This window comes from Paroedura picta, chromosome 14 (assembly GCF_049243985.1).
Source record: "Paroedura picta isolate Pp20150507F chromosome 14, Ppicta_v3.0, whole genome shotgun sequence".
Taxonomy (NCBI): domain Eukaryota; kingdom Metazoa; phylum Chordata; class Lepidosauria; order Squamata; family Gekkonidae; genus Paroedura; species Paroedura picta.
The window spans coordinates 3360934-3373767 of record NC_135382.1 but is presented as its reverse complement, the minus strand read 5'-3'; the positions used below and the strand labels follow the sequence as shown (position 1 = coordinate 3373767).

General features: G+C 51.0%; 1 protein-coding gene and 1 long non-coding RNA gene across 2 annotated transcripts in view; both read left to right on the top strand.

Annotated features, from left to right (window-relative positions):
* The window catches only part of LOC143823891 (uncharacterized), a 164385-nt gene that overhangs the window by 130276 nt on the left and 21275 nt on the right, over window positions 1-12834 (top strand). The gene's annotated exons all lie outside the window — the stretch shown is intronic.
* Window positions 3566-8560, top strand: LOC143823739 (uncharacterized). Its single transcript, XM_077310306.1, has 2 exons — window positions 3566-5329; window positions 8443-8560. The coding sequence occupies exon 1, from the start codon at window positions 3627-3629 to the stop codon at window positions 5286-5288; it is 1662 nt and encodes a 553-aa protein (XP_077166421.1). The 5' UTR covers window positions 3566-3626; the 3' UTR covers window positions 5289-5329; window positions 8443-8560.

Sequence of the window (12834 nt, the reverse complement as noted above, 5' to 3'; positions counted from 1 at the left end):
TCCTGAAGTAGCATCAGGATGTTCCGCCCGCGTGAAATATTTTAATTACCTGCAAATATCCAGGAATACTTTTCTAAGGACAGGTCTTTCAGATTTGTCACTGGTTAATTTTCTTATCAGTGATTTTATTATTTTTAAAGCTATAAATGGGAGCATTATAAACTGCCCGAGTGGTAGATATTGGTTCCTCTCTGAAGACATCGTTTGTCTCTAAGAAAGAGCCCCTGTCATTGGAAGGCTCATTACTTTACCCGCAGATTCCCCAGCCAAGAGGCCCTTCGGTGGGAGATAAGTCTCACCCGCCTCTTTCATGCTGCTGAATTACGTACCCACTTAGATGCAAGCCTGAATTAGACACACGACTCTTTCACGTTTGTGAAAGAAAAAAATAGCTGACTGCCAGTTAAAACATGAAAACGTGTTGCAGAAACCAACTGAAGGGTGAGCTGCAATGACTTGCGAACAGTGCGGAAGTGTTGCTTGTTCCTGATGAGATGGTGCTCCCAGCCCTCCATTTTCAGCTGTGTTTTTTCACACTTAGCATCTTACTCATTTCCACCCAAATCAGACACAGCAAGCAACACAACTATACTCGGATCAGGAGCAGTTTGCTTTATTTAATGGGGATTTTATTGGGGTTTTATTGTTTTAGAATTATATATGTAAACCGCCGAGAGGCTAGGGCGAGCGGCAGTATAGAAATCTAATAAATAAACAAACAAACAAATAAATAAATAAATAAATACATATTTGATAGCAAAATCTCCTTTTCTGTGCTTCAGTATAAAACATGTGTAAACATGTATGAACTAAAATAATAGTTTCCATGATTCAAGCAAAACAGTGGCTCTCAACCTGGGGTTCAAGACCCCTTTGGGGGTCAAACTACCCTTTCACAGGGGTCATGGCAGGGTGAGCAGCTTGGCCGGAGGGGGGGGGGTCGCCGCCACTGTTGCTGCTCTGCCAGAAGGTGCCCGCCAATTAATATGCAATTTCTATACAATCTTGAACAATGGATCTTCATGCCATTGGTCAGTGTTGGTTTAATTTCTGTGAATGTTATGGTTGGGCATCATCACAACATGAGGAACTGTATTAAAGGGTCGTGACATTTGGAAGGTTGGGAACCACTGACTTAAAATGTGCTTTTTATTTTAAGATGTATTTTTCAAAGTCCATTGATTTGATGCCTGGCACACAGTTGAACACTGAGGTTATACCAAACTGGCTGGAACTACCATCTCTCTCTGCTAACTCAGAGCTGCAATTACTGGTTGGATAGGACATTTCGGGGCAATGATGTTGAGGCTAATTATTTCCCTTTGTATAAAGGGTCCTGGAGTCCCTTCTTGAGCTCCACCCTTCTTCTCCATGATGCCTCGAACTTTAGGCCGGCGTTGTACAAAAGTTCAGATTCATTGGTAGAGTGCAAAGTAGTTTATTCCAATTCTTCCCACAGACTCATACCCCAACGTGCCTTCACTCCGAACTCTCTCGCCCACTCTTCCTCCCTTCCTCCCTTATCTCCTGTGTCTCCGCCCCCTCTACTTAAACCTCCGGTGCGCGTCTTCAGTACTTCCGGATCCCGTCCTTTCTGCTGACTGCTGTCTATTCAGGCAAGTCTTCCTCTCCTTACTTCCTCCTAGGTCCCTCCGTTGTCTTTCCCTTGGTTTGGCCCTTCCCGGGGGGAGGGGGGGTGAGAGCTGGGTTGTCTCTTTTCCCGTCGCCTCGCTCTCCTCCCCGTTCACGGGCTGACTGAGACCTATCGCCGCTATTTGTCATGCATGAGTAAGTATGTTCTTTGTTAAGTGTTTCACTCCCCCAGGCTCCCTGTCTAGCATTCTTTACTAAATGTGCTCCCATTTCCCCTGCTTCCCTTTTCCCGCTTGTGTCTTTAAGTCCGGGCGGGATCGGAGCCGCTCCGTCTTTTCCCGCCGCGTCTCTTCTCGTTCTTCTCTCTTCTCACCGTCATTCGATGGATTCCCGTTCGCCCAAGCAAGTCTCCGCTGTTATGTAGTTCTCTTGGTTTGCTTTCCCCTTCTCCCTCTGCCTTCGACCCGCCTGGACACTTTGATAAATAGTTATGGGGTAAGGCCAGTTATATTTTCAGACCTAGTTGGAGTCCAATGCTACAGTCACTGTTCATATGAGTTTATATGTTCCCTTACCCAGCTCTTTTGAGCATATATTTTAAATAAATAAATAACATTATGGGAAAGAGCAAGAACTCTGATGTCCCCAAATCTTAAGGGACTGTGGAAGATTACATATTTGTTATGTTTTTCCAAAGTGTTTCTGAATGTAGACCCCATCTATGTCTTACCAGCACTCTACTCATGTGCATACAGGCACACACACACACAAAGATACACACAATGGTGAATTAAGCCCCCCCAGTCCTGGTTGGCTGTTCAGCTGGAGAGGAGGCAGTTAGTCCAAGAATCTTTTCCCTGTAGAGCAGTGGTCCCCAACCCCCAGTTCAGGGACTGGTTCCGGTCCGTGGATCAATTGGTACCAGACCGTAGCTCCTCCTCCTCCCCGGCTGCTGCCTCAAGGGCTGCCCTGCCACTCTGCACCTTTGGTGCTCTCCAGAGGCCACCATGGTTGGGACTCCCCCTTGGCATGGGACTGCGCAGCTGCTGCTGGCAGCGTCCCCCAGCGGGCGGCGGGAAGTCAGGGGCACTAGTGGGAAAGCAAGTGGAGCAGGGCCCGATGCGGCGACGTCCCTCGGCAAAAGACTACCCCCCCACACACAGGGCCTCAGTAAAATTGTCAAGCATTGACTGGTCCCTGGTGATAAAAAGGTTGGGGCCCACTGCTGTAGAGTACTTCCAATGATCCTGGAAACTGAATGTGTGGGGCTAGTTGTGAGGGTTGACCCCTATAGACACTCGTGATTGCAAAATCAGACTTCTTTATTAGGTAGCATTGGAGCAGCAACGTATACACTCTTTGGCTGAACTGGGGATGGGGCCCCAGCACAGGTCCTACATTGCTTTTGGAGTGCCAGCCCCCCTTCCCCCACAAGGTAATGGTTTGCCTTGAATTGCAAATGCTCGGCATAGTAATGGTGGGGGCTGGTGGAGTAGTGTCAGGATTGTAGAATCTCTGTCATAAATTAGCCTGAGTTCCTCCATGTCAGTTATACTGCTTAATTGAACCTGGCGCCTGCTAGCCCCGGCCTTGTAGTTTGTAGCAATAAAATAGAATAGTGATGTTATTCTAACCTTATCTTGTTATGGGCACACAGGGTTGTTGTCAATTCTCTCAAGGATGGGAGTTTGGAATCCTGTTGTTGTTTCACATATGTCTTTTCTCACTCACCCCCCTCCTTGGGAACTGTCAAGTTTTGGGCGGGAGAAATGTATTGATAAGCTGAGGCAAATCTGGCTTCGAGTCAGATTTGACTTTCAGTCCAATGCGTATAGTGCTAATCAATAAAACTATTTTCTTTTGAATAAGTTTTGTTGTGAGTTTCCTGTGCGTCTGACATCAAGTCAAATCTCACAACTCCTTTCACCTGCAAAATGCAGGGCGAGGGACATACTTTTTCTGAGCAGGGAGAGGGCCTGGATTGGGACCTCTCCCAGGGCGACGGCGCGAGTGCCGGCCCGCACAGCTCGGGCATGATGCGGGCAATCTCGGGGACAACCCCGGGGCCCGAGGAATTTTTGGAACGACACGTCACCCAGCGCAGGCGATTGTCAAAATACGACCGCCCTACTGGGGATGAGAGGTGGCCGGAGCACCTGGGACTGCCTAGCTACGCGCTGGAGCCTGTGGGTGAGACACAGGACTTGCAGTACAAGCTGGACAGGGTGACTAACTGGCTGCAGGATCTTTCGGGTCGGTTGGATCCGGAGGAGAAGCGCCGAACGCAACGCCTGCTGAAGGAAGTGCGTGGTGGTGGTGCGCACGATACCAGCCTGCGACGAGTGAGTGGTGGGCTTGCACTGCGGGAGCACGGCATGGCGGACACGCAAGCGGCAGCGGATGCTGAGGCGTTGGCCAGGGCCAGGGCGCAGCTGGAAATCGAGGCGGAGGCAGAGGCTCGAGCGAGAGAGCAACGCGAACAAGAAGGCGAGGGCGAGGAGCGAGAGGACGAAGGCGGCGCGGGCGGCGATGGAGCCGGAGGAGACGGCGCGGACGGAGGCGAGGACGCAGCGGCGGCGGCAGCAGCGGCGGCGGCGGCGGACGTTGCGGGAGCCGAGGCGGCGGCGGCAGCAGCGGCGCGCGAAGCGGCGCGAGCGGCAGCGCGAGCAGCGGAGGCAGCCCGGGTGGCGGAACGAGCAAGAGTGGCGGCGGGGAGAGGACGAGGCATCGGCCGCGGTGCAAGACCCCCAGCACCGGCCCCGGCACCGGCGGATTGGGGCCCGGGGCGCCTACCAGCCCACCTCCGGGGTGTGGAGATGCGGAGCACCTATAAATTCAAGGCTAAGTTTTCCGGAGACCCCTCCGATTTTCCTACGTTTCTGGTGCACCTCCAGGCCTACATGATGGAAATGGGGTTCACTTTCCAGGATGATGCTGAGAAAGTGCGTTTCGTGGGCCAAGCCCTAGAAGGCAAAGCAGCCAAGTGGTTTGTGGACTTGTACCGCTATCACCCCCAAGCCATTCGTGACTACAACCATTTCATGAGAGCCCTGCGCCAGATGTACGTGGAACCGTTCGAGCGAGAGACCGCGGAGAAGAAACTCAGGGCTCACCGACAAGGGAAGTTGTCAGTGGTCGAGTACGCCAGGGAGTTTAAAGAGCTGGCTTCCTCGGTGCCGGACTGGACGGAGCCCCAGCGTGTGCTGTCGTTTGTGGGGGGCCTCAATCCTACTCTGGCAGACAAATGCCTCCTCCTGGAAGACCCGCTTACAGTCGAAGGTTGGGTCCAATTGGCTGGGGAGATGGAAAATCGATTGGAGCGAGCTTCGATGGTGCAAGTCCTGGCAGGCAAAACCGTGGCGAAAACTTCCACCCCGGCGAAAACCAAGCCCCGAGCCAAGTTGGAGCCGTCTGAGCGCACCCGGCGCATGGAAAAAGGGCTGTGCTTGGGTTGTGGCCAAGCGGGGCACTTTCTCGCAAACTGCCCCTCAAAAGCAACAGCGACCCCGAGGGCCGTGAGCAGCGCCCCACCGAAAGCCCAGCCTGCCAAGAAAACCACTCCCAAGAAAAGTGCCAAGTCTCTCCTGGTGCCAGTGGCTGCCGTGCCAGCAGTGGACGACTCGGAGGAGGGAAGCGGGCTGGAGGACGAGGATCAAGCAGAGGAGCAGTCGGGAAACGAGGACGGTCTGCTGTAAAGGCGCCCCGCCAGCAGGCCGCCAACAGGGGCAAACGCGTGGTGAGTGATTCCCCCTTACTACTCCTACCTGCCAAGCTCTCCAACCCCAAGTCGGGGAAAACAGTGGGAGTCCGGTGTATCGTGGACTCAGGGTGCACCCAATCCCTAGTGAGCCCGGCACTGGCCGAGACTTTGGGGGTGGGAAAGGTGCCGCTGAGGGAACCCTTGCCCATCACCCAATTGGATGGGAAATGTGCTCCCAGAGGGGAGGCCACGGCGAAAACGCGCCCAATGGACTTGGACATAAAAAAACATTGGGAGCAAATCCAGCCTTTGGTAGCCCCTCATTCTGCCTTCCCTTGTGTGTTAGGGTTGGATTGGCTGAAGGAACATGACCCCCTAGTGAAGTGGAAAGAAGGGACCGTGGACTTTACCTCTCCCGCCTGCGAGCAGCACGCTCGACCGCGGGATTCCCCACTGACGGGGGTTGTGGCCGCTTTGGGATCGGGGGGGACAGCGCTCCCTCCTGAGTATCGAGACTTTGCTGATGTGTTCGCGGAGGTAGAGTGCAACCAACTGCCCCCCCACCGTAAAACTGACTGTGCCATTGAATTAAAGAAAGGGGAACCACTCCCCAAAGCCAAACTTTATTCCATGAGCCCCCGGGAAATGGCGGAGCTTAGGGAATTTTTGGATAAGAACTTGGCGAGGGGTTTTATTAGACCGGCCACATCTTCATTGGCGGCCCCGGTCCTTTTTGTAAAAAAGAAGGACGGTTCGCTACGTTTGTGTACTGACTACCGTGGGTTGAATGCGGTCTCCACCTGCAATGCCTACCCGCTCCCCCTGATAAAAGACTTGTTGGGCCACTTGGGGAAGGCACGAATTTTTACGAAATTGGATTTGAGGGAAGCCTATTACCGAGTTCGGATCAAGAAGGGGCACGAATATCTAACGGCTTTTAACACCCCCCTGGGGCAATTTGAGTACACCGTAATGCCGTTCGGCCTCGCCGGCGCTCCGGGCGTGTTCATGAATATGATTAATGAAATTATGCATGATTTATTGTACCAAGGGGTGTTGGTTTACATTGATGATATTCTTGTGTATTCTGAGAATGTTGAGAGTCATGCTGATCTGGTACGCGAAGTGCTCAACCGCTTGCGAAAGCACCAATTGTTTGCTAAACTGTCTAAATGTGAGTTCCACCGCGATGCGGTGGAGTTTCTGGGGTTCCGTGTCTCCCAAGCGGGGATTGAGATGGACCCTGGCAAGGTGCGTGACTTGCTGGCTTGGGAACCTCCCCGCACCAGGAGGCAACTGCAAAGTTTCCTAGGGTTCGCTAATTTTTACAGGACTTTCATCCCCAATTTTGCCAAAGTGGCGCTGCCCCTCACTGACTTGTTGAAAACCAAACAAGGGGGAAAAACGGCGAGCCGCCCGGGGACGCCCCTTCTGTGGACTCCCCCCTGTCAAAACGCATTCGACAAACTAAAGTTATTGTTTACGTCCGAACCCGTACTGGCCCATGCTGACCCTTCTAAGCAATTTACTGTACAAGTAGACTCCTCGGATGTAGCAATGGGGGCCGTGATCCTCCAAGAGGGGGAGGACGGAAAGTTACACCCGCTGGCCTATCTGTCAAAGAAATTCTCGGGGGCAGAGCGAAATTGGGCAATTTGGGAAAAAGAGGCGGCTGCAGTAAAATTGGCCCTTTCCACCTGGAGGCATTGGCTAGAAGGATCCGCGATCCCATTTGTAGTCTGGACGGATCATAAAAACCTTCAGGCACTTAAGCAGCCCCGATCGCTTTCCGCCAAGCAAATGAGATGGGCAGAGTTTTTCGCCCGTTTCAACTTCTCCCTAAAGCATCTGCCGGGTAAAATGAACTTTTTGGCAGATGCATTATCACGCCTGCCCCAGTACAACAGCAAACGAGACCCATTGGTGGACACCGTTTTCACCCCCGCCCAACTAGGGATGGCCGCCGTGACGCGCAGCCACGTAAAGACTGATACGCCCATCCCAGGGGGCTGGGTCCAGAAGGAGATGTCACAAGATCCGGAGTTTTGCTCCCTCCGCCCTGATCTGACTGAGAAGGGGGGGCTCTTTTTTAAGGGCGAGAGACTCTTTGTTCCTGTTGCGGCCAGGGGAAAAGTTTTGAAACTTTGCCACGACGCAAAAACTGCTGGACACTTTGGTTTTGTAAAAACTCTGCACCTAGTCAGGAGACAATATTGGTGGCCATCCCTACGCAAAGATGTGGAGAAATATGTGCAGGGATGCCCTATTTGTATTGCCTCAAAACCGGTTGGAGGCAAGAAAAAGGGGCTATTGCAACCACAGCCCACCCCCTCTCGTCCATGGACAGATGTTACTATGGACTTTATTACGGACCTCCCTCCCAGTCATGGGAACACCGTTATATGGGTGGTAGTGGATGCTTTTTCCAAACAGGCTCACTTCATTCCCTGCACGGGGGTGCCTTCAGCACCAAAATTGGCTTCTCTTTTCATTGAACACGTGGTACGTCTGCACGGGATCCCGACACGTGTCCTGACGGATCGGGGCCCCCAGTTCGTTTCTAAGTTTTGGAGGGAACTCCTGAGACTTTTGGGGGTGGAGCAAGCCCTCACTTCAGGCTATCACCCTGAATCAAATGGCCAGACTGAAAGGGTAAACCAAATCCTGGAACAGTACTTACGTTGTTTCATCAATCACCAGCAGGACAATTGGGTCTCTTTATTACCGATGGCTGAATTTGCCTACAACAATGGGGTTCACGCCTCAACTGGGGTATCACCTTTCAAAGTAGTGTATGGGACTGATTTAGCAACAGCCCCCACCTGGGAGCTCCACTCCACTGAGGCTCCTGACATAAATAAATGGGCAGCCACCATCAGTACAGGTTGGCCAGAAATTGTAGCTAGCCTCAAGGAGGCAAAACAAGCCTATAAAGCTCAAGCGGATAAGAAAAGAGTACCTGCACCTGACTGGAAAGTAGGAGACCTGGCCTATTTGTCTACTAAGAACCTGAGGTGCCAACAGAAGTCAAAGAAACTTGGCCCTAAATACGTGGGGCCATTTAAAGTGATAAAACTGATTAATACTGTGACTGTTGAGCTAGCTTTACCAAAGACTTATAGGAATGTGCATCCGGTTTTTCATTCCAGCCTGCTGCGGAGAGCTCCGGTCCCTGACGAGTGGCACCCTCCTCCAGACCAGCCTGTGCCAATTTTCATCGATAAAGACACCCACTATGAAGTCAACCAAATTTTAGACTCTCGTTTGCACAAGGGTCGCCTTCAATATCTGGTCGATTGGAAAGATTTCCCCTCGGGGGACAAAGAGTGGGTGGAGGCAAGGAATGTGAAGGCACCCCGCCTCCTCCGGGCTTTCCATCGAGCATTCCCGGATTGTCCTCGCCCGGTAGATGCCGGCTAGATGGAGGAGTGAAGTTAGTTTTAATGCGGAGGGATGTCAGGATTGTAGAATCTCTGTCATAAATTAGCCTGAGTTCCTCCATGTCAGTTATACTGCTTAATTGAACCTGGCGCCTGCTAGCCCCGGCCTTGTAGTTTGTAGCAATAAAATAGAATAGTGATGTTATTCTAACCTTATCTTGTTATGGGCACACAGGGTTGTTGTCAATTCTCTCAAGGATGGGAGTTTGGAATCCTGTTGTTGTTTCACATATGTCTTTTCTCACTCACCCCCCTCCTTGGGAACTGTCAAGTTTTGGGCGGGAGAAATGTATTGATAAGCTGAGGCAAATCTGGCTTCGAGTCAGATTTGACTTTCAGTCCAATGCGTATAGTGCTAATCAATAAAACTATTTTCTTTTGAATAAGTTTTGTTGTGAGTTTCCTGTGCGTCTGACAAGTAGATTGTAAGAGGGGCAATAGGAACAGCTCAGGTGCCAGGCTGGCCCGAGGGGACATTAATGGCATTAATGACAAAGGGGCCCTTGTAAGAGGGTGAGGGAGATGACCAGGAAATGTGAGGTACACGTAGGAATCCCAGAACTGAATGGCCACCGAATTACTCTAAACCAAAGAGGTTTGAACAATACAACAAACATTGCAACACTAGTAATTAAGTCCGCTGTAGCTGCAATACAGCGGGCGCTAGCTGTTTGTCCTGGCCCCCCCCGCGGCGCGGCCTACCCGGGCGATTGTAGTCCGTGGTGGGGGCCGCGCTGGCAGTGGCGGCGGATCCTCTGTCGTCGCTGGGTCTGGCTCCGGTTGCGGTTCCTGCGCCGCCGCCGCCGTTCTGGTCGCCGCCACTACGCCGACCAGCTCCGTGTTGGGTGGCCTGACGCGTCGTGAGGCGCTTTGCGCCTCCCGACGCGTCAGGCCGCCAGCCAGGGAGCACCCGCCAGCCGCACTGCATGGGGCGGCACTCAGAGAGGCCAATCAGCAGGCGCTTTGTGCCTGCCGATTGGCCCCGCCAATGGTCTGTCCGGAGGAAGGGGCCAATCAGCACCCTTCCTCATCCCGGACAGAGCCTGCCCTAACTCCTCCCCCAAAGCCCTTACGGCTTTATTTAGTCCACGGGGCGACGGGGTTAAGATGGTCCTCATTGTAGAGGTGAGGAATCAAATCAAACAGAATCACATTAGACATGGCAAATCCCATAGGGCTTTAACATCCTGCTCCCTCAGGCCCCCTTTCCATAACCATCAGACAGGCCAGCTTGTCTGGGTAATGCCAGTGGAAATGGAAATGGGGTCATCAGGAGCCGGGTGCCAGTGATCCAGAATTGGGGCTTTTTCAATAGGCTGGAATGGAAAACAGCATTGATGCCATGGTAAGTTCCACAGATAAAGAAAGTTCCACAGATAAAGGATGGATCACCCAAGTGATCTTGAACAGACCCACATACTTCCTCCTCAACTTTTTCAGTGGCTGCAGACACTTTAACTGCTTGGTGGAGACATAAGTCTGGCTCCCCACAAGTGGGTCCGAGCTCCACTTCCTGTCGGCATATTGATTGTGACTCTCCTTGGCTGCTTGTAACACTCCCACCAAGCCCACCTGGGAGTCCTTAACCCTGCTCGCCCATGCCCAAAAGTCCAGAAGACTGTGACTTGGGGGTCCCACGAGGGCGCCAATCAGGCGTGCCCTCCGGTCACTCTCGAATGGAGACTTGCCTTTATAAGGCACTTATTAATGCTTATGAGATGGAAACAAGAGCCACAAAATGTGTGGCTACTGTTGCCTCCATTAGCTCGTGCCCAACTCAATTATTTAAAACAATTCACTCTTTGAAGTCCTTAATTATAGGATTGCCCCAAATTTCTTAATTGGATATTAGCTGTGAGGCTTTTTTGAGCTTTTTTTTGTGTGCAAAAAATCCCCTTGCTTCACCAGGACTTTATGGCTGATCTCAATACAGATAGTGACCTGAAGGCCCCTTGGCCATCTCAGGATCCTGTTTTAGACTGCCGATGTGGACAGGGCTCTGTCAGCTGTTCAACCATCCAAATGCCCCCTGGATCAATTTCTCTTGTGGCTGGCAGTAGGGAGATCCAGACCCCTATTCTGAAGATCATCAACTTTCCCTTGGATTTGGAGACTTTCCCAGAGATATTAAAGGAGACTGTAGTTAGACCACTTTTGAAAAAAACAGATCTGGACCAATCCAACCCAATTAACTATTATCCAATCTTTCATTTGCCATTTCTGGGGAAGGTGGTTGAGCAGGCAGTTGCAGAACAGCTACAATGCTTCCTGGTGGAGACATCAGATATTCTTTCCCTAATGCTGTTTAATATCTACATGTGTCCCCTTGCCCAACTGGTCTGTGATTCCTTCTGGATGGTCATCAGTACACTGATGGTAGCCAGCTATTTCTACTGATGATCCGTCCGTACCCCCAGAGTCCTTGATCAGATGGTTAGAGGGGAATCAGCTGAAAAATCCAGCAAAGACAGAGGTCCTTGGCTGGTTTGGCATGCCAAAGGAGCTGTGTTGCAACTCCTGGCCTTTGACGGGATCTGTCTCGCACCTGCAGCCCCCATCAAGAGCCTAGATGTAATCCTGGATGCCTCCCTATCCATGGAGGCCCAGGTCACAAATGCTGCTTGCCAGGCATTCTGCCATCTTTGCTGGCGTGACAACACGCACCATATCTTGAAATGCCCAACACAGCCACTGTGTTCCATGCAACGGTCACCTACAGACTAGAATTCTGTAACTCGCTCGGTGCTAGCTGATTTGGAAGCTCCAACTGGTCCAGAGCAGTGTGTGTCACTAATGCAGGGGTAGTCAATTCGCTGGCAGGGGCTCATGGGAACTGCAGTCCATGGACATCTCGAGGGCCGCAGTTTGACTACCCCTGCACTACTGGAACTCAGTGGAGACCAATAATTAATTTATATTTGTAACTTTAGGAGTCCACAATATCTGTTAAACTCTCCTTCAGCACCACATTTCAATTGAATCAACTCTCTTCCAGTCAGTTTTCTTCACTGTCCAGCACCCCTACCCATACATAGTCATGGGGAAAACTATAGATCAGGGGTAGTCAAACTGCGGCCCTCCAGATGTCCGTGGACTACGATTCCCAGGAGCCCCTGCCAGCATTCGCTGGCTCCTGGGAATTGTAGTCCATGGACATCTGGAGGGCCGCAGTTTGACTCCCCCTGCTCTAGATAGTGTGAAGTATCTTGATCACCAGCAACAGATTCCTTCATTTAAAAGCGGGGAGGGGGGAGACAGGTTAGGTCTTTCAGTGGCTAGTATCCATGGTGACTGAGAAGAACCTCCACATTCAGAGGCAGTCAGCCGCTGAATTCAAGTGCCAGGAGGTGAGATCAGGGGAAGACATTGGCCTCTACATCCTGTTGTTGGCTCTCTTGAAGTACTGGTTGGCCACTGTGTGAACTGGGATGCTGTCTGATCGAGCAAGGGTCTTTTTTGGGTTTTTCTCCAAATCCATGTATTAACTCTTAGGCAGCCATGGATTGGGGCCACAAACTTCAGTAACCATATTTGATACAGATCAGAAGTTCAGTCATAAATCTCATTATTCTACAGCCCAAACCATGTAAAAAATGCTTCTAGTGAGTCCCCATATTCTGCATTTGATCCAGCATTTTGTGCAGGTCCTTGTGAAACGGAGGCCTGTGTTAGTTATCCTTTATCTCACCGGCTTCTGCCACTTTGGCAAATGTTCCTCTCTCTCAGTACTTGTGAGTAGGAAGACGGCTGTGCAATGAGAGTGAAATATCGATACAATAAATTCTAATGTAACCGGCACACTTTGACACACTCCCTGTGAAAGCCAAACATCCCTGCCCAGCATCCATCTGGTGATCCCATTAAAGGACCCTGTCCATACCTCTCAGGACAGTCTGGTTTCAGCTTTGTGAGGCCTGAATGAGATTAAACCAAATACATTTCTGGATGCTTAAAAAAATATACATGAACACACACTTCTGATTATTTAGGACAAATTTTGATTATTAGATTCTCAGAACAAAAATGTTATATTACTGTTCATTCCAGATTCCAGACGGTTTTCCAAATAAAGTTCAAATTAAAGTAACAGTACCATAAAAA

Coding starts and splice junctions, on each gene's coding strand:
- LOC143823739 (XM_077310306.1), top strand. CDS start 3,627: ATGATGCGGGCAATCTCGGGGACAACCCCGGGGCCCGAGGAATTTTTG.